This window comes from Corella eumyota, chromosome 4 (assembly GCF_963082875.1).
Source record: "Corella eumyota chromosome 4, kaCorEumy4.1, whole genome shotgun sequence".
NCBI lineage: Eukaryota > Metazoa > Chordata > Ascidiacea > Phlebobranchia > Corellidae > Corella > Corella eumyota.
Window position 1 is genome coordinate 2,601,497 of NC_137493.1, and position 26,129 is coordinate 2,627,625.

At 29.7% G+C, this 26,129-nt stretch overlaps 1 protein-coding gene across 8 annotated transcripts in view; it reads right to left on the reverse strand.

The window, feature by feature from the left end:
- The window catches only part of LOC145750684 (uncharacterized), a 60,501-nt gene that overhangs the window by 2,760 nt on the left and 31,612 nt on the right, over nt 1–26,129 (reverse strand). For 7 of the 8 annotated variants that reach the window (XM_082566766.1, XM_082566765.1, XM_082566767.1 and 4 more), the window contains 58 exons: nt 26,007–26,091; nt 25,714–25,881; nt 25,463–25,606; nt 25,082–25,354; nt 24,738–24,911; nt 24,363–24,562; nt 24,031–24,190; nt 23,636–23,855; nt 23,354–23,503; nt 23,025–23,150; nt 22,733–22,883; nt 22,477–22,612; nt 21,973–22,092; nt 20,447–21,814; nt 20,219–20,341; nt 19,915–20,009; nt 19,610–19,784; nt 19,330–19,513; nt 19,039–19,151; nt 18,790–18,897; nt 18,384–18,557; nt 17,660–17,935; nt 17,222–17,479; nt 16,892–17,040; nt 16,687–16,813; nt 16,250–16,525; nt 15,906–16,024; nt 15,579–15,708; nt 15,159–15,401; nt 14,729–14,980; nt 14,400–14,651; nt 14,138–14,222; nt 13,731–13,924; nt 13,377–13,501; nt 13,152–13,281; nt 12,843–12,974; nt 12,507–12,665; nt 12,070–12,309; nt 11,560–11,823; nt 11,165–11,422; nt 10,661–10,799; nt 10,393–10,544; nt 10,096–10,204; nt 9,596–9,750; nt 9,106–9,384; nt 8,634–8,879; nt 8,328–8,438; nt 8,060–8,203; nt 7,577–7,837; nt 7,150–7,339; nt 6,854–6,954; nt 6,553–6,654; nt 3,650–6,358; nt 3,207–3,467; nt 2,854–3,049; nt 2,626–2,723; nt 2,237–2,482; nt 7–1,995 (listed from right to left, as the gene is read on the reverse strand). In XM_082566766.1, coding sequence (XP_082422892.1) covers nt 7–1,995; nt 2,237–2,482; nt 2,626–2,723; nt 2,854–3,049; nt 3,207–3,467; nt 3,650–6,358; nt 6,553–6,654; nt 6,854–6,954; nt 7,150–7,339; nt 7,577–7,837; nt 8,060–8,203; nt 8,328–8,438; nt 8,634–8,879; nt 9,106–9,384; nt 9,596–9,750; nt 10,096–10,204; nt 10,393–10,544; nt 10,661–10,799; nt 11,165–11,422; nt 11,560–11,823; nt 12,070–12,309; nt 12,507–12,665; nt 12,843–12,974; nt 13,152–13,281; nt 13,377–13,501; nt 13,731–13,924; nt 14,138–14,222; nt 14,400–14,651; nt 14,729–14,980; nt 15,159–15,401; nt 15,579–15,708; nt 15,906–16,024; nt 16,250–16,525; nt 16,687–16,813; nt 16,892–17,040; nt 17,222–17,479; nt 17,660–17,935; nt 18,384–18,557; nt 18,790–18,897; nt 19,039–19,151; nt 19,330–19,513; nt 19,610–19,784; nt 19,915–20,009; nt 20,219–20,341; nt 20,447–21,814; nt 21,973–22,092; nt 22,477–22,612; nt 22,733–22,883; nt 23,025–23,150; nt 23,354–23,503; nt 23,636–23,855; nt 24,031–24,190; nt 24,363–24,562; nt 24,738–24,911; nt 25,082–25,354; nt 25,463–25,606; nt 25,714–25,881; nt 26,007–26,091 — 15,604 coding nt within the window. The remainder of the gene's footprint in view (nt 1–6; nt 1,996–2,236; nt 2,483–2,625; nt 2,724–2,853; nt 3,050–3,206; nt 3,468–3,649; nt 6,359–6,552; nt 6,655–6,853; nt 6,955–7,149; nt 7,340–7,576; nt 7,838–8,059; nt 8,204–8,327; nt 8,439–8,633; nt 8,880–9,105; nt 9,385–9,595; nt 9,751–10,095; nt 10,205–10,392; nt 10,545–10,660; nt 10,800–11,164; nt 11,423–11,559; nt 11,824–12,069; nt 12,310–12,506; nt 12,666–12,842; nt 12,975–13,151; nt 13,282–13,376; nt 13,502–13,730; nt 13,925–14,137; nt 14,223–14,399; nt 14,652–14,728; nt 14,981–15,158; nt 15,402–15,578; nt 15,709–15,905; nt 16,025–16,249; nt 16,526–16,686; nt 16,814–16,891; nt 17,041–17,221; nt 17,480–17,659; nt 17,936–18,383; nt 18,558–18,789; nt 18,898–19,038; nt 19,152–19,329; nt 19,514–19,609; nt 19,785–19,914; nt 20,010–20,218; nt 20,342–20,446; nt 21,815–21,972; nt 22,093–22,476; nt 22,613–22,732; nt 22,884–23,024; nt 23,151–23,353; nt 23,504–23,635; nt 23,856–24,030; nt 24,191–24,362; nt 24,563–24,737; nt 24,912–25,081; nt 25,355–25,462; nt 25,607–25,713; nt 25,882–26,006; nt 26,092–26,129) is intronic. The other variant, XM_082566772.1, reaches the window with a different exon arrangement.

Genomic DNA, 26,129 nt, shown 5'->3' on the forward strand with positions numbered 1-26,129 from the left:
ATATACCAATACAGAAGGTTACTCCATCTCCGTTAAATCCATCATTACATGCACAGGTGAAAGAACCAGGGGTATTAGTACATTGAGCATTACTTGTGCAATTATCTGTGTTATCATCACACTCATTAATATCTGTGCAGTTAAATCCATCACCAAAATATCCAGTATTACAAGCACAAGTAAAAGATCCAATTGTGTTTGTACAAATAGCATTGTCATCGCAATTGTCTGTCATCAATAAGCATTCATTACCATCTGTGCAATTAAACCCGTCTCCGGTGTATCCAGCATTACAAGTACAAGTAAATCCTTCCGTTAAGCTGGTACAAAAAGCATTACCACTACAATTAGCTGTACCTAAGGTACACGGATTTATTGGCATGCATATCATTCCATCACCAGTAAATCCAGTATTACAAGCACAAGTAAATGATCCAATTGTGTTTGTACAAGTAGCATTTCCATTGCAATCATCCGTCATTAAAGTACATTCATTTATATCAGTGCAGTTTACTCCATCGCCAGTGTATCCAGTATTACAAGCACAAGTAAATGATCCAATTGTGTTTGTACAAGTAGCATTTTCATTGCAATCATCCGTCATTAAAGTACATTCATCTATGTCTGTGCAGGTAACTCCATTACCAGAATATCCAGTATTACAAGCACAAGTAAATGATCCAATTGTGTTTGTACAAGTAGCATTACCATCACTACAATTGTCTGTCATTAAAGTACATTCATCTATGTCTGCGCAGGTAACTCCATTACCAGAATATCCAGTATTACAAGCACAAGTAAATGATCCAATTGTGTTTGTACAAGTAGCATTACCATCACTACAATTGTCTGTCATTAAAGTACATTCATCTATGTCTGCGCAGGTAACTCCATTACCAGAATATCCAGTATTACAAGCACAAGTAAATGATCCAATTGTGTTTGTACAAGTAGCATTACCATCACTACAATTGTCTGTCATTAAAGTACATTCATCTATGTCTGCGCAGGTAACTCCATTACCAGAATATCCAGTATTACAAGCACAAGTAAATGATCCAATTGTGTTTGTACAAGTAGCATTACCATCACTACAATTGTCTGTCATTAAAGTACATTCATCTATGTCTGCGCAGGTAACTCCATTACCAGAATATCCAGTATTACAAGCACAAGTAAAAGATCCAATTGTGTTTGTACAAGTAGCATTACCATCACTACAATTGTCTGTCATTAAAGTACATTCATCTATGTCTGCGCAGGTAACTCCATTACCAGAATATCCAGTATTACAAGCACAAGTAAAAGATCCAATTGTGTTTGTACAAGTAGCATTACCATCACTACAATTGTCTGTCATTAAAGTACATTCATCTATGTCTGCGCAGGTAACTCCATTACCAGAATATCCAGTATTACAAGCACAAGTAAAAGATCCAATTGTGTTTGTACAAGTAGCATTACCATCACTACAATTGTCTGTCATTAAAGTACATTCATCTATGTCTGCGCAGGTAACTCCATTACCAGAATATCCAGTATTACAAGCACAAGTAAAAGATCCAATTGTGTTTGTACAAGTAGCATTACCATCACTACAATTGTCTGTCATTAAAGTACATTCATCTATGTCTGCGCAGGTAACTCCATTACCAGAATATCCAGTATTACAAGCACAAGTAAAAGATCCAATTGTGTTTGTACAAGTAGCATTACCATCACTACAATTGTCTGTCATTAAAGTACATTCATCTATGTCTGCGCAGGTAACTCCATTACCAGAATATCCAGTATTACAAGCACAAGTAAAAGATCCAATTGTGTTTGTACAAGTAGCATTACCATCACTACAATTGTCTGTCATTAAAGTACATTCATCTATGTCTGTGCAGTTTACCCCATCACCAGTGTATCCAGCATTGCATTGACATGTTGGTTCGGTTGTATTTATAATACATCTTGCATTTAAGTCACATGGTGGATCAGTGACACAAGCTAAGATTTAAAAAATTAAACAATTCCTTTAATATTAGCTTTGCAAATTTGAACTTTTTATTTAAATTTTTTTAAATTTAATAAATTTATTAAAAATGTTTTTCTAGTACAAAATATTGTTTGCTTACTTATTACTCATATAATGTTGTTGTAATATTTTTAACAATATGGCTACAATTTTATGCCATACTTTTTTGTACCAAAAATTTTTAAACACAAATTAGGTTAATCTGTAACTTACGAACACATGTTGTTCCATTACCAAAGAAATCTCTATTACATTCACATTCAAATGATCCCCCTGTGTTAGTGCAGGTTGCATTAGAATCGCATGGACTACTTAAACATTCGTCAATGTCTGTACAATTTGTTAAACCATCTCCAGTAAAACCGTTATTACATGAACAAGTAAAGTCATTTTGAGTTGCATTTCCATCGGTACAAGTTGCATACATAGCACAAGGAGAAGAAAGACAGCTGTTTAAATCTAAAAAAGTTTCAAACAAATATAAAAATCTTCATAAATAACATAATATTATCTCCTATAAAAAGTAAGTTGTGTTTAAGTGGTAAAAATATTTTGTTTTGTAGTTGTATCATTTAAGATTAATAAAAATCTGATTAAAATACCGAAAGTTGGAAGAGTGCTGAATAAAATCTCATTGGTATTGTTGTATGTTTCTAAAAGAGCACTTGCATTTCCTGGAGCTTCAGTAATTAGTACATACCTTTAAAAAAATTAAAATATTACAACTTAAAAAAGAATTAAAATAACTCAATTTGTAATTAATAAAAAATACATTTTCTAAAATAAATTAGTTATGATAATTTTTAAATAAAAATAAGATAAATAAATACCTAGCCACAACTTGTGTCATATAGTTGAAGAATTCTACTGATCTTAATTCAACTCCACTAAACCTTGACTCAACTTGATTTCTAACCTCTTGGCGAAGTGAAATAAATGCATTCGACGTAACATTTTGAAGTTGAGGACTAAAGGTTGCACGTGATGTCAGAATGGTTTGTTCAAAAGTTACTTCAGTGCCAATAACTGTAAAAAAATAATATTATGTTTTAAAAAAAAGTTTTATTGCTTATATTGTTCATAAAAATGTGCTTATATTTAAAAGATAAAAGTTATAGGTAAGGAATATTAAGAGTTCCTTAATTTAAGTTAAACAAGTTTAAAAAGTGAACAAGAAACTTACAGGCACAATTTATTCCATCACCAGAATACAAGTTTTCACACATACAAGAAAAGTCTCCTGGGTTGTTGATACAGATAGCATTTTCACTGCAATTATCAAGGCTTTCTGTACATTCATTAATATCCATACATATTGTCCCATTTAAAGAATAACCTTCAAAACAAATGCACTCAAAACTTCCTTGTGTATCAGAACAGTTAGACATAGCTGGGCAAGAAAACGTGCTATTTTGACATTCATTTATATTGGTACATTCTATTCCTGTAAAACATAGTTAACAATTACATTATTTAAATTATTTTATACAAATTTATAGTTTGCATTAACCAAACTTATTTAACAAAACAAAAAACTACAACTATATTAAACTACAACTAAAAACATTTTCCAAAAATGTAACTCACACATTATCGATTTAACATGCAATATCTAGAAATACATACCATCGCCTGAATACCCAATATTACAAGCACAAGTAAAAGATCCATTTGTGTTTGTACAAGAAGCATTATCATCACAACTATCTGTCATTAACATACATTCGTTTATGTCCGTGCAGTTTACTCCATTGCCAGTGTATCCAGTATTGCAAGCACAAGTAAAAGATCCATTTGTGTTTGTACAAGAAGCATTATCATCACAACTATCTATCATTAACATACATTCGTTTCTGTCTGTGCAGTTTAGTCCATTGCCAGTGTATCCAGTATTACAAGCACAAGTAAAAGATCCATTTGTGTTTGTACAAGAAGCATTATCATCACAATTATCTGTCCGTAACATACATTCGTTTATGTCTGTGCAGTTTACTCCATTGCCAGTGTATCCAGTATTGCAAGCACAAGTAAAAGATCCATTTGTGTTTGTACAAGAAGCATTATCATCACAACTATCTGTCATTAACATACATTCGTTTATGTCTGTGCAGTTTACTCCATTGCCAGTGTATCCAAGATTACAAGCACAAGTAAAAGATCCATTTGTGTTTGTACAAGAAGCATTATCATCACAACTATCTGTCATTAACATACATTCGTTTATGTCTGTGCAGTTTACTCCATTGCCAGTGTATCCAGTATTGCAGGAACAAGTAAAAGATCCATTTGTGTTTGTACAAGAAGCATTATCATCACAACTATCTGTCATTAACATACATTCGTTTATGTCTGTGCAGTTTACTCCATTGCCAGTGTATCCAGTATTGCAAGCACAAGTAAAAGATCCATTTGTGTTTGTACAAGAAGCATTATCATCACAACTATCTGTCATTAACATACATTCGTTTATGTCTGTGCAGTTTACTTCATTGCCAGTGTAACCAGTATTGCAAGCACAAGTAAAAGATCCATTTGTGTTTGTGCAAGAAGCATTATCATCACAGTTATCTGTCATTAACATACATTCGTTTATGTCCGTGCAGTTTACTCCATTGTCAGTGTATCCAGTATTGCAGGTACAAGTAAAAGATCCATTTGTGTTTGTGCAAGAAGCATTATCATCACAATTATCTGTCATTAACATACATTCGTTTATGTCTGTGCAGTTTACTCCATTGCCAGTGTATCCAGTATTGCAGTTACAAGTAAAGGATCCATTTGTGTTTGTACAAGAAGCATTATCATCACAACTATCTGTCATTAACATACATTCGTTTATGTCTGTGCAGTTTACTCCATTGCCAGTGTATCCAGTATTGCAGGCACAAGTAAAAGATCCATTTGTGTTTGTACAAGAAGCATTATCATCACAACTATCTGTCATTAACATACATTCATTTACGTCTGTGCAGTTTACTCCATTGCCAGTGTATCCAGTATTGCAGGTACAAGTAAAAGATCCATTTGTGTTTGTACAAGAAGCATTATCATCACAACTATCTGTCATTAACATACATTCGTTTACGTCTGTGCAGTTTACTCCATTGCCAGTGTATCCAGTATTGCAGGTACAAGTAAAAGATCCATTTGTGTTTGTACAAGAAGCATTATCATCACAACTATCTGTCATTAACATACATTCGTTTATGTCTGTGCAGTTTACTCCATTGCCAGTGTATCCAGTATTGCAGGTACAAGTAAAAGATCCATTTGTGTTTGTACAAGAAGCATTATCATCACAACTATCTGTCATTAACATACATTCGTTTATGTCTGTGCAGTTTACTCCATTGCCAGTGTATCCAGCATTGCAAGCACAAGTAAAAGATCCATTTGTGTTTGTACAAGAAGCATTATCATCACAACTATCTGTCATTAACATACATTCGTGTACGTCTGTGCAGTTTACTCCATTGCCAGTGTATCCAGTATTGCAGGTACAAGTAAAAGATCCATTTGTGTTTGTACAAGAAGCATTATCATCACAACTATCTGTCATTAACATACATTCGTTTACGTCTGTGCAGTTTACTCCATTGCCAGTGTATCCAGTATTGCAGGTACAAGTAAAAGATCCATTTGTGTTTGTACAAGAAGCATTATCATCACAACTATCTGTCATTAACATACATTCGTTTACGTCTGTGCAGTTTACTCCATTGCCAGTGTATCCAGTATTGCAGTTACAAGTAAAGGATCCATTTGTGTTTGTACAAGAAGCATTATCATCACAACTATCTGTCATTAACATACATTCGTTTACGTCTGTGCAGTTTACTCCATTGCCAGTGTATCCAGTATTGCAGGTACAAGTAAAAGATCCATTTGTGTTTGTACAAGAAGCATTATCATCACAACTATCTGTCATTAACATACATTCGTTTAGGTCTGTGCAGTTTACTCCATCGCCAGTGTATCCAGTATTACAAGCACAAGTAAAAGATCCATTTGTGTTCATACAAGTTGCGTTAATATTGCAATTGTCTGTCATTAAAACACATTCATTTATGTCTGAGCAGTTTACCCCATCCCCAGTGTATCCAAGATTACAACCACACATAAAACTTCCATTATTATCAGAACACATAGCATTAAGGTGACAATTATGGGTTCCAATAGCACATTCGTTTATGTTTGTACAATTTACACCATTGCCTGTGTACCCAGTGTCGCAAGTACAAGTAAAATTTCCAAGAACATTGGTGCAATTAGCATTTGCATCACAATTATTTGTTCCATTAACAGCACATTCGTTTATGTCGATACAGTCTGTGCCTATGGAAAAGAGTTTATACTTTAACTACATGTTCCAAACTTGATTCTATTAATCAAGTTCAACTAATAATTAAGAACCTAATATATAATAAGATAACTAAAACATCTCAATATTTGTACATGCAACATTACAAAAAAATATTTTGTAATAATTTTCTAATTTACAACTAATTTTACCAATAAAATTGATTTACCATTATTTAAATAACCCATTGGACATGTACAAATAAACGAGCCTACTGTATCTTGGCAAGTAGCTAACATTGGACAAGGATTTAGCAAGCAATCATTTAAATCTAAATAAAAAAAAGTTAATTGCATCAAAAAATATTAAGCATAACTTTATTGTATACATGACTTGAGTTTTAATCAGATTGACAGTTTTTTATAAAAAAAATCAAAATCTCAACATGTTTGTTAAGCGTTAACAAATACTACAAATGTATAAAGCAATGGGCCAAAAAATAGGCTGAACTTTCGACTAGGTTTACTTACTATCAGTTAGATTTTGGTAAGTTGCTGGTAAAGCAGTTTGATTAAATGCATTTAGGACATTTGTTATATTGGCATCAGCTCTATTTGAAGTCAAGTTAAACCTATAATGCAGTCATAGAATAAAAATAAAACGTAATTAAAACCTTAAATCAAACAATGTTCAACCCATTTATTAATCAAATAAATATTTATAGAATTATGAGGTTTCTATAACCAACTATGTGCATACATTATAAGTGTTAAAGACCAAATACAACAATTTAAAAATATTACAACAAATAAATTTAGAACCTTACCAAATTATTATGCCAGGATAGAATTCAATAACATTAATTTCTACAAATCCAAATACATTTTCAAAAGCAGTAGATAATTCTGAGACAACCCTGTTGTTTAAGTTTATAAAAGCTTGTGAAGATTGGTTAGCAAAGTCTGCCAGGTATGTCTCATTTAATTCAATCTGAAGTTCAAACATCTTTGGAGGAACTAAATAATAAAATAATTATTTAAAATTAGAAGCCTTAAATGTTAAATTTAAACAAATTTTACTCTTTTTGTTTGTTAAGCTTTTAAAAATTGTTAAGTTTAAAGAAATTTAATAATTTAAAAATTTTCAAGTTAATAAAAATGTTACTCTTTTTGTTTGTTAAGCTTTTACAAAAATTGGTTTAAAGTTAACATATGATGCAGGACACTCATAAAACTCTTTAATAATTTTCTTACCAGTCATAAAACTAACAACGCGAGGCAAACTTCTAAGTCCATTTTGATTAAAAGCAACAAGAGAAACATTGTAAGTGGTTCCCAGTACAACGTTGCTTAAGAGAGTTATGTTAACATCAGATGTGTTAAAAGAAATCTCATCTCCAGTGGCAGGAGTAAGTGTAACTTCAATATCTATTGAGCCAACCGGTCTAACAAGTTCGAAGTTAATTCCAGTGTCTTGGTTACTTAGGAAGTTTTGAATGTTTGGTGGTAACGTTACTATAAAAATAAATAGTGATCAAATTATTAAAGTTAGTTGTTAAAAATATTTAAAATATTGTAGCTTTTGTTACACTATTCAATATTTTGTTAATAACACATAATAAAAAACAGAATCATATTCATAATAATTAAAATTAAAATTCATCTTATTAACTAACATCTTTTTTAAAAGACAACATACAATAAAAAATAAAAACACTTGTCGAAATATTAGCTTACAAGTGTATGTAGATGTAACATTATTTTCCATGCTTCTTCCTGCCTCATAGTTGACCATCATTGTAATGTTATATTGCACACCAGAATCAAGGTTCATTATTGTTGGGTTTGTGGTGGTAAATGTTTCATTTTGAGAACCATTATCTATAAAATAAAAAATTGAATGTTTAATGTTTACACAAAAAACAAGCGCAATTCTACATAATCATTTTATTTAAATATATTAAATAAACCCACACTAATATGTCAATACTAACAACATAATTACCATTTGCATATATTATTGTGTAACTCTGGGCTCCAACAATCGAAGGGTATTGAATCATTATTGTTGTATCAGTCACACTGATAACTGTTATTTCGGGTCCACTAGCAATAACTAAAACAATATTTGCTTTTATTTTGAGCATATAATATTGTAATAATTAAAGTTTAGAAATACTAAAATACAGGTTACAATAAACAAATTAGGAAATAATAATAACAACTAATTACTGCACAAAACATACCTTATTCAATTCTGCTAAAATTAACAAATAATAACCTTTTTAAGGTTTACTGTGACATATTTTACCTGTAGCAGTTGAAAAGGTTGCAGCCGTTCCATTTCCAGCTTGATTGTTTCCAATAATTGTTATTTCGTAACCAACACCAGCATCTAGATTCATGTAAGTGCCATTTGCATATGGTTGAGAAATAAATTCAGAACCAGAAGATATCATTGTGAAGTATGAGGAAGCGCCAACCACATCATCCCAAGCAAAAGCAATTGAAGTTGTTGTTTGGTCAGTTGCTCTAAAGCCCTCTGGGAAAGCAGGTACTAAAAATAAAAAAATGTTTAATCTTTGTTTAAACTCACAGAAATTTTGCAACTACTGTATTAAGTTTTAAAGGCTAATTGCTTAAACTAATAATTTTATAATATTTAACAATTTTTTTGTTTTACAACACTAGTTACAAAATATTAAACATTTGCTTAAATAAAAAAAATTATTTATTGAAAACTAATATCGTTTAGACAAAAAAAAAAAAAACTAAAAACTTGCAAGTTATTTGTGTTGCATTTGCAGGTTCACTTAATTTCATTGATGATAATTCTTCAACTGTAATCACATATTCAGTTCCAGTAGCTAAACTTGATATACGTCCAACTGTTCCATCACGTGGAAAAAATCGTCCATTATTTTCAATTACAGGAGAATCTGGCATACCATCTAATCTAGTTACATCCACTAAGGTAAATAAACTGCCTGTTGAGAATGTCCATGAAATTTGAATAGTCATGTTTGTCACAGCTAGTATACTAATATTAGGAGGCAAAGGATCTGTTAAAATAATAAAATATTAAATTTGTAAAAGTAGAATAATTTTATTCTTTGATTGTTAAATAAAAATACTACAAAATATTCCAAAAAATAAACATTATAATGTACTTTATTAACTTTTAACATATTTTTGCTTAGATCTACTAAATTGTTATTTTTATTTATTAAATAATCTGATAAATATTGTTTTTATACACAAAAGTGTTTATACTTGTCTGTATGTTGCTTCCAGTGATTGTGACACTTTGTCCAAAATTGTTAAAAGCTTGAACAGAAGGAGTATACAAAACACCAGAATCCAGGCCACTAAAATTTGCACTTGCTGTTGTAACGTTTTGAGTGAAAGTAGTTGCTGTGTTATCACTTCTATAAAAAAAAATTATCAAAGAATAGAAAATTTCATTATTTAAACTTAATAATTTTTATAATAAATTATTTTTTTTATATATCTTTTTCCTCGATGTGGAAAGGTCAAATGCGCAACCTAAACATAGAGTAATATTAGTTACTCTACCTAGTAGTTACTCGACCTAGTCTCGAGTTGCCTTTAGCAGATTGGGATATTATATGGATTATAATTGCCCAATAATCATGCTACTGATTAAGTGCTGGCTTAGCAGGATTTCATACCGCTAAGCTTAAAAAAAGTTTGTAGTGTAGCACAACCTTTTGTGCAAGTGTTGTCACAATATTAAATGTTAGAATATTTACTCTGTTAAAGTTGCAAGGTAATAAATAGCTCCAACTGAAGCATTCCAACTTATTCTGGCAGTTGTTGAAGTTGTCATTAATTCCATTATATTACTAGCATTCGAAGGTGCTAAATAATATTTAAATGTAAATAAAAAATCTAAACCTTAAGATTAACAACATATCTTTTTTTATACTACCTAATTGGAATTATTTATTAGTCCTTGTATAGAACTTATTTCTTACAAAAGGTTTTTCTTTAACTGAGTTAATATATGTATCAATTTGGGTTAATTTTATTATTACTTTAAAACTTACCTGTGTATACAGTAAGGCAGGTTTGCATAGTTGTTTGTTGAATTCCTATTAGGATAGTATTATTGCTTGTTCTTCCAATAATACAAACAACATACATTGTTCCAGGAATTATTCCATTATCAGCATTATTGAATGACCGGGTAAGTGCATCTCTAAATAATAAAAAAAAATATTTATAATAATTTGTTTTAAACTTAATATAAATGAAGATATTTTTACCTATTTTTAAATGTCAAATTAATTTTAAAAAATAGGTTAAAAAACCTACATCGGTTCATTGATAACTTCAACTCCACTTTGATTTAATGTAAGAACAAAATCATAAACTCCAGTTGGTCTATCCCAATAAACCATAAAAGTTGTTTGTGTGACGGTAAAGTTGTTGAACACATTTACATTTGCAGGAACTATAAATTAAAAAAGGGTTTACAAAATAGATAAAATTTGTTATATTGCAAATAAGCTCTTATTTAAAATTAAGTTGTTTGTAATTCTGTCTACATTCAACAGATTTTAGTGGATAATATATATATGTATGTCCAATTTATTGCCTATAAAATAAAACAAAAGGCTGTTTGTGGTGAGCTTGTAAAATATTGCGTGCGAATATTAGTTAAAAGTTGCGACCATATTATGACAATTAAAAATTAAATTGTAAAATAAGCAAAATTATATGTACACTAAAAATTAATTAACTTAAGTACAAATAAATGATTTTAAACTGTCTAAGTTCACATTTCCTTTTTTAAAACATTAAAACTTTTAATTTTACCTGTAATTTGATTTATTTGATCTGAAGCTAAACTTTCTAGTAGTCCATTCAACGCTACAATATCAATTTGGTATAAAGTTCCAGACGTTAAATTTTGTAAAGTAGCGTTTTGAATCGTGGTTTCAACTTGCAATAAAGAACCACCAGAAAACATGTAGTTTATTCGATAGAGAGTTGCAGTTGGTACCAAACTCCACATCAGGGAAATTGAATCTTGTTGAACGTCAGTTACAGCCAAGTTCATGGGAGTAGCAGGAGCTATGAACCATAAAAAATTACTGTGTAAATTTAAATAATTCAAAATTTGAAAAGAATTTAATAAAGTTTAATTAATATGATTAAAAAAATGATAATCAATAATTCACAAAACTGTCAAACATTTTCTGCTACAACACCTGTTATTTGAATAATTTGATCACTAAAATCCCCACTTCCACCACTATACACAGCTTGAACAGCCACAGAATAATTGGTTCCAGGCATAAGCATTTCTAATCTAATTTCATTTGTAGGTTGAACTGTATTACTTGTCATATCCAGATTAGGGGTTACTCCGTAATTAATGTTGTACCCAGTTGCACCTGGTATGCTGTCCCATGTAACATTAAAACTTGTGGAGGCCACATTTATTGTATTAAGATTCATTGGCACAGCTCGAACTGTTTAAAATAGTTACAACTCTTGTTAAAAGATATTTGTTGCTTTTCAACCAAAACAAAATTGCCTGAGTTGTTTAAATATTATATAAATTTATGTGAATATTTTTATACTGCCTTAGTCCACAATTCTTGTTTAGTTATCAGGAATATTTTATGTGTTTAATATATATATATTTGTGTATAACTTAACAATTTTATACATATTTTGACATTAAATAAAAATGTTATGATTATTTTTAAACTTACGGGTTGAAGCAGCAATTGTCGTAATCTCACTGTTAAACCCAAATCTTGTAGCAAAAATTAAAATTGTATAGTCAGTGCCTGCCATAAGATTGGTAAATAAAAACATTGGAGATGTAGTATTCGTTTCACTTGAACCATTTATAGAGAAACTGTATGATTGAGCACCTCCCACGGCTGGGAATGAAATATTTATCGCAAAGAAATCTTCAATAATTTGAATGTCAGATGGTGCATTTGGAACTAAAAGTAAACAAAAAAAGCTATAATCCATTTTTTAAAGAATTCAACAAACAATACATAAAATTTTTAGTGCCAAATTCAAAAATAACTAAACTTGATACCATTAAAAACAAGTAACGAAAACATTTCCATACATATATTAAAATTTATTGGTTTTGTATATTACAATTTAATTAGTTAAATAAAAAAATATAAACCTGTGGTAAACATGGAAGTTGGACCATCGTTACTCATGCTGCTTGATTCATAAACTCCCCTAGCAGAAATTGTGTAGTTAAGTCCCGCGTTCAGGTTGAGTAGAGTACAATCTGTTGTTGCGCCATTGCTAGCTGTACTTATTGTACACGTTGTATTTTCTGTATTGAATACATACAAAATTCGATAATTATAACTTACTATTCCAAAAAAAAAATTTGAATACAAAAAAATAATGAAATGAGAATATGCAAACATTTAAAATTATCAATAATTTTAAATTATATAATAGTATTATACCAAAAATCCTACTAAATACAGAAATACATTCAATTTACCCATAGATGTATCTTCGATGCCGGTAACAATGTAGCTTTGTACTCCTGGTGTAGAGTTTGGAATTAATCTAACAGTAATGCTGCTATTTGTGTTTCTTGCAAATTCAACATTTACAGGGAATGGATCATGAACTAAAAACATATTTAAGCAAATTATAGTATTTTATTATCATTAACAGACTAAAGTACAAATACATAACAAATTCGTATCAATTTTATCTATACCATTATAAACTAGTATACAAAATAAGGTTTAACACTAATATGCAAAATTAGGTCTAACATTTTGAACAAATAAAAAGTGAGTACTTGTATAAAATTGATTTGTGCCCGGTGTTTGAGAGGATCCAGTTGGATTTATTGATGTTATTGTAAATGAATATAGGCTTCCTTGAGTTAGGTTAACAGCAGTAAATGTTGCAACATTACCCACAGTAACCTTTAAATTTAATTTTAAGTTATGTTATTATTTTTTTATGTCACGAGTTTCACGTTTTTTTAGTTTAATATTGTTTTAAACTTTTTAATATTTACTGTTGTTGGTGTTGTGTTGTTATAAGTAACTGTGTAGTTTGTAGCACTCTGTACAGCTCCCCAAGTTACAGTTATGCTTGTACTTGTTTGTTCACTTGTTGCAATGTTCAATACTTGACCAGGCACTATACCATATAAACATGTATTACTTTTTTACACATGCCATATTATTTAAATATTAGTTTAGAGTAACCAAACAAGCAACACAAAATTTATAAAAAAATCCTAATTACCAAATGTTTTTATAAAAAAAATTACTTAAAATATGACCAAAACTTAAGGTTGCTTTTACGTCAATATACTGATCAATAGTGTTTATAGAACAGCAAAGTTAAATTCTCTGCAATGACTTACATGTTAAAACCTCAGATGCATTTTGCCTTGCAGCTGTTTGCAAACCATTATCCACATAAGATGATGTAATAAACACATTATACAATGTTCCAGGTAAAAGACCAGTTACAACAATAAATAAATCACTTGTTGGATTCTGTGGTGTAAAAGTTACAGATTCCCCAGTAGTAAGTTCGATGATTGGATTGTAAAATCTATATAAACAAATTAAAATTAGGATTAATTTGTAAGATATTTAATATTTATACTTTACAGATCAGATTTTTAAATATTAAAATCTTTTAAAATTACAAAAAAAGTTAAAAAAATTAGGTTTTAAAAAACTTTTTGTGATATAAAAACTTATTTATCTGTAACTAAATTACAAAATCAGATAAGAAAAAAAAATATTCAAATATATATCTTACTGTGCTCCTAACTCAGCATCCCAAGAAACATTAAAACCTGTTTCAGTAATATCCATAAAATTAAGAATAGAAGGACTAGCAGGAACTAAAAAGGTTAACAAAGTTTAAAATATTTTTTTACTTGAATTTATTATTAAAACATTTGAAGGGTTTTTAATAACTATAGAAAAATGTTTATTACCATCTTTAAAATTTAGGATGTGGAAATTATATTTTTATTAATTTTATGTACTAAAAAAAAGTTTATATTTAAAACACTTACGAGTAGTAAACATCCCTTGGCTTGCGAAACTTTGCCCAAATGCATTAAAAGCTGTAACCTCAACTGTATAAGTTGTACCAGAACTCAATCCCATTAAAGTTGCTCGCGTTTCTGTTACATTATCCATGGTAACCTCAGAGTTGTTAAATATTGCTTGTACAATGTAAAACGTGGCACTCATAGACGAATCAAATGTTATCATTAAGCTTGTAGTGGCGCGAACAGCAGCAATGTTTGTAACATCAGGTGGGACTATAATTCAAGACAAAATCACTTTTATTAAAGATATTTTTTTGTAGAATTAAATTAGTTGACAAAATTAAACTTACAGGTTATGACTGTCAGTGTTTCAGAATTTTCACTTGTTAAATTGTTCATATTTCCAATAGATTGAACAGTAATGTTGTATGTTGTTCCAGGATCTCGCATTTCAAATGATGTTACATTTCCATTAAATCTAGGCATCGGTGCATTATTTATAGTAGCCTGGTACATATCAGCTCCAAAAGATTCCATAAAAGTGATATTAATCATTGTTTGAGAGATTAAAGTAAATGTCACATTTTCAGGTGGACTAGGTACTAAAAAGATAAAATGATCAACTTTTTAATATTTTGTATAAAAATTTATCACATACAAATCAATAATAAAACACACTTTTTTGATATAATTTTATATTTAGGTTAAGCTTACAAAAAAAACATAAACACTTTAGTTTTTTATTAAAAACACAATGCGTGTTAAAAACTATGCTCTCACTTGTTTGTTGTGAAAACATGACCTCCGAACTATTTCCTGCATTGTTTCCAGAATTAAGAGTAATATCATATACTTCACCAGGTGTCAGATTTGTAAAATTTCTTATTAAGTTGGAATTATTTTGAGCATTCAATAAAGTTTGAAAACGAATAAAGTTTTCATTTACAATTCCAAATGAAGTGATATTAATAGAAAATGAGGTTGTTGTTACGTCGAAAAACGAAAACTCTGGAGCACTTGGAACTAAAATACAAATTTTTAAATGTTTTCTAAGGATACATTTATTAGGAGATATTAATGTTGAATACCATTACAAAAATTGCTGACCATCCCTAATTACACAGACAATACAAATACATATATATATATTAATATTGTCAGAAATGTGTAAACCTAATGGCTTTAATTAAAAATTCTTACTTGTAATTTGAGTAATAGATGAAGAGTTCCCAATGCCATTTGGATAAGTTACCCGGTAAAATAAATCATAAGATGTTCCTCCAGTTAAATTGATTATCGTAAAACTAGTATTTGTTGTTGTGTTCTCAGTCTAATAAAAACATTAAAATAACAAACAAGTTATTTTTAAAATAAATAAATTATAGTTATAAATAACAATGTAGAATTCATAATAAAAAATTACAATTTTTAACCAACTTATAGACTGTTTGTTTAGTAAATCTGCAAAATAACACATTTTAAATCGCATTAGTGTTTGTTTAATAAAATAACTGCAAAATATCTTACCATAATTGGTGATGTAACAAATATAGTGTAGCTTAATGCACCAGAGGCACTGGGATAGTTGACTACAAATGAAGTTTCAGCAACATTAGTCACTGTTGGGGTAACAGGCATAGGAATAACTAAAACATGTTAACAATATTTATTACTTTTGTTAGTATTTTAATATAAATATAATAAAAAGTATATTATAAATAGCAACTTTCTGCTTGTAATATTTAACTTAAGCCTATTGAAATGTTGTTAAAGATTAAAATAAGTTAAGCTTGTTATTTAAAATTTTTATAAATCCTATTATGTTTAACTTATACATTTGAAAATATGACATGAAAATATATTTGACATACATCCAGTGATTGAGAAATTTGAAGTGCATTGCCCCATTCCAGCAGAGTTGGCTGAGCATACTTGCAACAAGTAACCAGTGCCAGGAATAAGCCCAATTAGAGAAGTCATTGTTTGATTTGTTTCATCCAAACCCATTACATTCATTGAAAGATTTCCACTTAAACTGTCAAAAAGCATTAATGTATAAGTGTCTGCACCTGTAGCTGCTATCCATGTTATATTTGTTTGCATTTCGTCCTCACCGACCATCATAAGGCCAGTCGGAGCAGGAGGCACTAAAAATATAAAAACAATAAATACAAAACAAATAGAATTAAAAGTGGTTTTGCAATGGGTTTTAAAGAAAAATTTAAGTCTAACTATAAACTGCTGATATAATAGCTTACATTAAAAAGTTTTTTTTTAATAGTTTTTTTAAAAGTTAATTGGTACGTACATGTTATTTGTTCAATTTCAAATAAAAGAGTTGCAACAATTGGGTTGGGGTCAGTATTGGTAGAAATTACTCTTATTCTATATAATGTTCCAGCGACTAAGTTAACAAACTGATTCCTCAGTGGGGTCTACATACATAAATTTATTATTTACAACTATGGTGTGATTATTTAGTTTATTTAAGAAACAAATATATATTTATTTACCGTTAAAGCTGAAATAGAATTCGGGTCCATTGTCACAGTAACATTTGTTGCATCATCAATAACCATAAAGGTATATAAATTGGAATTAGGAAATCTGTCCCATGCAACAGTTATTGTATTTAATAAAACTTCGGTTACTTCCCAAATCACTGCCAAAAACATTGTATTAAGTAGAATTTTAAACTAATGTTTTAAATTTTAATATTTACATTAATAAATGATAAATTTGGTTAACCTATATAAACTGAAATATTTAGTTTTTTATAAAAACCTTTATTCATATTTAATAAAAAAAATCAAATTTTTAAAATTATTACAAAAATAACCTACTCGTAGTATTGGCATCAGAAAATTGACTTGTAACACCATTCATAATAAATGCAACTTGAACGCTATATTCTAAAGTTGTTGGTGTAACACTTGTTGATATTGTTGCTCTAGTTCCATTAACAGTAGTAGATGATATAAGTGTACCATTTTGTGAAACTCTTACTGAATAGCTATCTGCTCCAGCAACAGTATCATAACTTACACTGAAGCTTGTTTCTTGAACTTCAAATATTTGAATATTGGATACCCTTTGATCTCCTGTATAAGTATAAATTATCAATTAAAATATAAGTTTTAATTCTACCAGAATAATATCTATTAATAAAAGTTGCCATGTCAAAATAACAAAACATTTAAGTTAGGTAGTTTTATTATTTAAGTGTTTTTAAAAATATAAAAAGGTTTAATTTTAATTCTAAATTATCGCATTTTAAATACCTAGCGTGGTGCCACTAACTGTAGAAATAGCACTTGTTTGATTTTCACCAACGTGATCAGTTGTTGTAACAGACACCATAAAAGTGTATTCAGTTGAAGCATTTAATCCAGTAAATTCCTGAGTTATAATCTCTCCAACTGTTTGTTGACCAATTTCAATAAATGGCATGGTTGTATTTGAATTTATAGTGTAAACAACAACACGCTCAATGGATGTAAAACTTATTGTTGCCATTCTACCAACTATGTCTAAGTTTAATCCAACAACTTCTGGCACTATAGAAATAAAAAAGATTAATTGAAATTTGTATTTAGAGGTCATTTGAAAAGAAATAAATAGTTTAATTTATGTTTTCAACAGTTTTTTGTATATGTCTTTATCCCGACATGGGAAAGTCGAATGCCACCTAAACATAGAGTAACAACTGTTACCCCGACCCAGTCCCAAAGTTGCCTGTGGCAGTTTGGGATAAAATAAATTATAATTGCCTGATAATTTTTCTTTCAATTAAGTTTTGGCTTAGCAGAAGTACATACTGTTTATTCAAGAGCGCTACAACCTGAAAGCAGTAAGTATTGAATCCACAACCTCTTGTGGTGTAGCAAGTGTTTTTACCACTACACCACACAGGCGGCAGTTATTTATATTTTGTTTAATTACAATATACCTTTTTTTAAATTAAATGATCAGCATTTATTACAAGTTATACATGAAAATTCGTACTTGTGGTAAAAAGTGTCCCATTGCTGCTGTAATTTGTAAATGTGTTTCCTGATGATGCAGGTACAATTGCTCTTACTCTTACAGAGCAGATTGAGTTTGGGGAAAGATTTGTTGCATTTATTGAAGTTGTGTTATCAGCTGTCACAAATGTTGATTCAACTCCATTACAAATCACTAGAATCAAAACAATAAAGTTATGTATTTTCTAGTTTAAGGAGCTCTACAATACAAAAAATCGTTTTATATAAAAAGATTACTTTTAGCTTATTGTGCACAAATTTATAACTTTTTACATAGTGAATTACTATTATAAAAAGTATTCTTATTAATTTATATTAGTGTTTAAAATATAATTTATATTGCATGAATACAATGTCAAATGTTTTTCATTTAATTTAATTCGTGCCTGAGGCTTCATATGTAATTGCATTTTCTGATCCCATGAATGTGAATGTAGCTGATGTTGTTGACACATTTGTAACTTGTACCATACTTGGAGGTGGGGTCATTGATTCTAATAAACATTAATTTTATTAATTCAACAAGTTTTACAAAAACTTAAAATAACATTTAACAAAGAAAAATGAACTATGCCAGTATCTTAATTTAGTTAGCTTTATTTAATGTATTTAAACATATCTGCACAATGCTAAACCTTGAATCACTGTTGCATTAGAGAAATTTCCATTGGCAACATTAGCTCCAGCTAGAGTTGCATTGCTTGATCCATTATTAGCAGCCTCACCACTGGCTAAAGTACTTCCTTGGCTAATTAAAAATGTTAAAATATGTAATTTACCTGCAAGAAACTATTTGTATACAAAATTAAAAAAGCGGGAATATTAGGATTGCCGAGCATTTAGTGTTGGTTAAAGTACAATGTAATCCCAGTACATTTTACAAAAATTTAAAACGATATAATAAGTATTAAGGAAAGAATAAATACCTAAAAGAAAAAATGGATACACCACTAAAACTTCCAGTTCCCAAAACCTGATTAATTTGAGCCAAAAACAAACTTTCAATTTGTGCTTTTAAACTTATAAATGCAGCAGATGTTGGATTCAAAAGTTCAGTATCAAATATAGGTAAACTTGTTACCGTTACAGTAAAAAGTTCAACAAATGGATCTAAAAGGAAAAAAAATGAATTTAAAAAAGTCATAAATTAGAAACACTCCCTCCCTTCACCTACTTTAAAACTACCAATTTTTTAAAATTTTAAACCTGTAGTAGCAGTGGCAGTTTGTCCAAATGTAGAATTGACAGTAAAATTGTTTCCTTCAAAACTTGTAACACGAACAGATAAAGTATATTCAGTGTCTGGACTCAGGTTTTCTACAGTATAAACACTTGTTGTAAATTGCTCAATCCTTGTAGAAGTCGACGACGTTATCATAATCTATAAAAAAACATTTAAAATATTTTTTTAAATATTAAATGCATTTATAAATTGATAGTGTTTTTTTAAAAAAGTTTTGCTCTAACTATATATATTGCATGATATACTTTTAGTATTTAAATATAGTTACCTCATATTCAGCAAATTCCAGTAAAGCATCAACCAGCACTGTCAATGTAGTTGTTGTAAATCCAGTGACACTAAGAGCCTCCAAGATTGGTGTTTCTTAAATAATTACAAAACATTCTGTTTGTTTTACAAAGCACAAACACAAAAACTATATTTACATTTAAATGGCTTTTTGACCAAGTTAAAACTTTATCAATATATAACATTGTTTTAGTTCTCAGGTTAAAAAAAAGTAGTTGTAAGTAGTTTTTAAAATCTTGTGCACAAATAACTATATATTTAATAACTAGTATAAACAAATTTACCTATACATGTTATTCCATCTCCACTAAAGCCAATACTACAATCACATTCAAAGCTTCCAATTGTGTTCGAGCAATCAGCATTCATTCCACAGTTATCAGTCATTAAGATACACTCATCAATGTCTAAATATAAAATTTTTATAATATTTTTTGCGTATAGTTATTTTAACAGTTGTATTAACATAAAGAGGAAATTATTTCAAAAAAAACTTTATAATCAATACATACCATTGCAGGTAACACCATCACCAGTATATCCCATATTACAAGCACAAGTAAATGATCCAATTGTGTTTGTACAAGTAGCATTACCATCACTACAATTGTCTGTCATTAAAGCACATTCATTTATATCAGTGCAGTTTACTCCATCGCCAGTGTATCCAGCATTACAATCACAAGTAAATGATCCAATTGTGTTTGTACAAGTAGCATTATCATCATCACAATTGTCTGTCATTAAAGCACATTCATTTATGTCTGTGCAGTTTACTCCATCGCCAGTGTATCCAGCATTACAAGCACAAGTAAATGATCCAATTGTGTTTGTACAAGCAGCATTTTCATCACTACAATTGTCTATCATTAAAGTACATTCATTTTCATCAGTGCAGTTAACTCCATCGCCAGTATATCCAACATTACAAGCACAAGTAAACAATCCAATTGTGTTTGTACAAGTAGCATTGCCGTTGCAGTTGTCTGTCATTAAAGTACATTCATTTATGTCTGTGCAGTTTACTCCATCGCCAGTGTATCCAGCATTACAAGCACAAGTAAATGATCCAATTGTGTTTGTACAAGCAGCATTTTCATCACTACAATTGTCTGTCATTAAAGTACATTCATTTTCATCAGTGCAGTTAACTCCATCGCCAGTATATCCAACATTACAAGCACAAGTAAACGATCCAATTGTGTTTGTACAAGTAGCATTGCCGTTGCAGTTGTCTGTCATTAAAGTACATTCATTTATGTCTGTGCAGTTTACTCCATCGCCAGTGTACCCAGCATTACAAGCACAAGTAAACGATCCAATTGTGTTTGTACAAGTAGCATTACCATCACTACAATTGTCTGTCATTAAAGTACATTCATTTATATCAGTGCAGTTTACTCCATCGCCAGTGTACCCAGCATTACAAGCACAAGTAAACGATCCAATTGTGTTTGTACAAGTAGCATTGCCGTTGCAGTTGTCTGTCATTAAAGTACATTCATTTATATCAGTGCAGTTTATTCCATCGCCAGTGTACCCAGCATTACAAGCACAAGTAAAAGATCCAATTGTGTTTGTACAAGTAGCATTATTATCACAATTGTCTGTCATTAAAGTACATTCATTTATATCAGTGCAGTTTACTCCATCCCCAGTGTATCCAATATTGCAAGCACAAGTAAACCTTCCAATAATATTTGTACAAAGAGCATTATTATCACAATTATGTGTCCCAGTGGCACATTCGTTTACATCTGTGCAGTTTACTCCATTGCCAGTGTATCCAGTATTACAAGCACATGTAAAAGATCCATTTGTGTTTGAACAAGTAGCATTAAAATTACAATTGTCTGTCATTAAAGTACATTCGTCAAGGTCTGCAATCCAAAAAAATTGAAATTTAAACTTTTAAAATTTTTCCAAAATCTTTTAAAAATGTTTTTAATTATTTTGACATAAACAAAATATAATATTTAAAATAATTAAAAAAACAGAGTATACTTAAATTATTATAGTTAGCTTCATGCAAACAAACCTTCGCATGTAATTCCATTACCAGTATAACCAGCTGAACACTCACAAGTAAAACTTCCTACGGTATCTGTACAGTTTGCGTTTACATCGCAGTTATTCAACGTTGAGTTACTACATTCATCTGATAATTAATTTGTTTATGTTTAATTAATGATAAAGTTGTATAAATTAATTTATATTAACTAATTAAAAATTGTGTTTATTTTTGCGTAAATTAAACTACTTTGCTGCAATGTTCTAAAAGAACACTTGCTACATCGTGGGTTCAATCCCAATTGAGCTCATGCTGTAGGGCCCTTGAGTAAGGCGCTATAAACGGTTTGAACTCCTACTGAGCCAGCACTTAATCAGCAATATAATTTTCAGGCAATTATAATCTATAATATTCCAAACTGCCACAGGCAACTCGAGACTGAGTCGAAGAGGATAAATATATATACAAAAAAAAATTATGAAAAATACTTATGAAAATAAGTGTAAAGTGGCCTAACTGTAAATGGTTTACCTAAGTTTGTACAACTACCAGTATCTTCGAATCCTGCATTGCAAACACATTCAAATCCTCCATTAGTGTTATTACAAACAGAGTTGTTTGAACATTCAGTGGTGTTCAATTCACATTCATTAATATCTTCACATACCTATTATATTCACATATGTTTAAACACTTTAAAACATTTTTAAATAATGTCACATAACTTTGTTTTTTCTGTTGTTTAATAACATTACCCAAATGTTTCACAATTTCATAATAAACTTACAGTTCCATCTCCAGTGTAACCAGCTAGACACACACATTGAAAGGAACCAGAGGTTTCTCTACACTCATGCAAAGAAGTGCACATACTTAGAGAAGCATTTTGGCATTCAAGAATGTCCATACAAGTTCCATTCACAGATTGAAACCCAGTTCTGTTAAATATTAATTAAAAAATTTGTGTAAAATTTGAAGTACCATTCGGTTATATTTAACGGAAATATTATTTTACTATTAATATATATTAAATAGTTAAAAAAAATAGATTTAATTTTTATGCTGTTTAAGTATTATACCTGCAATCACATCTAAAAGAAGGCACCAAGTTGACACACACTTCTGTTGTTGAACTACAACTGGATGTTCCTAAATCACATTCATTATCATCAAAACAGGGTGCAGTTGCAGAAGCATTGGCTGATCTAAATATGTAATAAATCAAAAGAGTTATCAGATTTTAAAATAGTAAAAATGAAAATGACTTTATATTAAACAATATTTATTAAAAAGTTATAATAAGATTGATATGTATTGTTTTTCTATAAATGTAAAGAAGCGTTAAATAAATTTAACAATAACTAAGAAGAAATTTAACATATAAAACACATTTTTACAAAAGACCTACCTGCTAAATCCATCATCACATTCACAAACAAATGTTCCTGCTGTGTCAAGACAAGTTGTATTTGCAGTACATGAATTATTCCCAGTTTCACATTCATTAATATTAAGACAAACACTACCGTTCCTTTCATATCCAACATTACATTCACAACTGAGATTAAAAAAAGGTTTGGGTTAATTACATCTATTTACAAAATAATTTTAACTTTAATTAAAAAATAAAAATAATAATTGAATTATTAAATAACTGGTTTATAGCTGTATTGCAAATAAAAAATGTTACCTGAAGCTTCCTATGTTATTTTGACAAAATGAATTTGTGACGTTAGCACAAGGGTTACTGCCACTACATTCATCAATATCGTCACATAAAGTATTATCAGTGGTATTGACTGAAAATCCAGAAGTGCATGAACAAGTAAAGTTTCCATCATTCAGTGAGCAATTCTGTTGGCAAGGATTAGATGCACAGAAGTCAATAACCGAACAGTTGCGTCCATCACCTTTTACATAAATTTTTTACTTATATTTTTACCAAAATATCATTACAAATGATATTATAATTTTTTAGAGCCTGATAAGTTAAAATGAAATAATTCTGTCTATAAAAAATTTTAAGAATAGGATTGTTACAACAATTTTTTCATGAAGTGGATTTTAATGAGAAAATTTAATAACCTTCATTGCCCGGTGGACATGGCCCACATTCAAATCCAATTGCTGGTGCAACATTATCCATACATGTAACATTTGGAAAGCAACCCATTTCCTCACAATCATCCCTGTCTTGAGAACAGTCCAATCCACTCCAAGCCTCCGTGCAGTTACATGATACAACCTTAAAACAATATTACAATCACTTAAACATTAAAAAAAGTAAATTTTGCAAATAGTTTAAACAATTTAAAAATTTAATAAATGTATTTTAACAAAATTAAGAAATAATTTGTAAAAACACTACATAGATTTAAAAAAAGTATTTTGTTAAGTTGTAAATTAATTTAATTCACCATTAAAGTGTCAGACACCGAAGTCTCCATTGTTTCATCCCAAATACAAACCCCATCATTTTCGCAAACACACAACCTGATAGGAACCAGAAGAGAAGATTCACCAGTCCTACTATCAACCGCTTCAATATATAAAGCGTTATCAACTGTAATGCCCTGAACTGTTTCATTAGTTGGAGTCCAAGAAATAACACCATTTCCTAAAAACATAGTTTTAATAAGTTTTTAAAAGTCAAACTTTAGAATATTACCAAATAAATATTATATTAACATTACAGCTTTGGCCAACTAGATTTTTTAATACAAATACCTTTAGATTTTTAATCAAATTTACAAGGTTTTGCTGCTTATTTAAAAAAAAATTCATTCATTTACCATCAATTGTTATTCCTGCTATCGAATTATTGGTTCGAATAGATAGTGTTACAGTATCATCAGCATCAATGTCTCTTCCTGTTGCATTAATTGTTCTATTTTCATTTACTCGAGCCCGAAAAAAGCCATCAACAAAAAAGCGTCCAGAAATTGTTATATTGGGTGGGTTGTTGTCTAAATAAAAGTCAAAGCAATTAAAATGATATAGCAAAAATGTTTTTTACACCTTACATGATTGTGTATTTACCATTTGTGTAGGCAACATAAAATTACAACTAATTTGTGTCAAAAACAAAAGAAAAACAATTTTTAAACTTGTTCAAAAACAATACAAAAACACAAACCAATATTTGCCATTGCAGAACTTGAAGCCATTGAGTCCATAAGAGATGCCTGACCAATATCACTTCTATTAGTTGTAAGAGTGTCATACAAGCATGTAGTTGACAATGAACCATCCATTGTACAATTTGCTACAATCTGTTCAAACAAAGCTGTCCCATTTTGTGCTGCAACAAGTTCTTCCAAGAAGGGAGGCTCAGATGAATTGGTTGGATTGTAAAAAGCATAACTTTCATTACCATAATCAAATATACTTTCATTTTCTAATACTCTCCCTGTCAATTAAGTTTAAAAAATGTAAAATTAAAATTCTAAAGATATTACAGTGTTTCGAGTTTTATAACTAAGTTGCTAAAGTTATATATTAATATAAATGTACATACAAGATTCTCCAAATGCAAAAAGTGGTCTTTCTAACAGTGTTCCATTAAGAATGTCGAGAAATTCTGTTGGAAGAAGACTGTTATAGTCTAAAATTGTTCCATTTCTAAATTGGAAGTCATCTGTGACGTTACCATTCCAAAATCCTACAATAACATAAAAAAATGATTATTAAGATTAATTAAATGTGTTTATTTATATTTAAAAAAGCAAAAAAACAGGCGTTTTTTTTTAAATAAACTGTAAATCAAACCTAGCAATCCCCTTCCCACATTTCTTAAAGTAGATTCATCGCCAGTAAACTGAGGAGTTAAGATAAAGTTTGAAGAACTTAAACTCATTGAAGTTCCACTAGGAAAGGTTGCAGTGTACGTTCCATTATCAGCAGATAAAGTAATGTTTGCAACAACAGTCTCCAATGCTTAAAACATAAATGTAGTATAATTAGAGAAAAATTATGTTAAACAATCATACATAAAAAGATTTAAATGTATTCTGTTTATTGAAAATAAATGGCCTATAAAAAATAATTAACTTAGCACTTACTTCCTGTTATGTTAGGTGTTTCACCATCTACAGTTACAATAACTCCAGTTCCATCAGCAACACTATCATCAACTAAAACTTGAAGCTAAAAAAGTAGTTGTAAATTTTAAAATAAAAATGCTA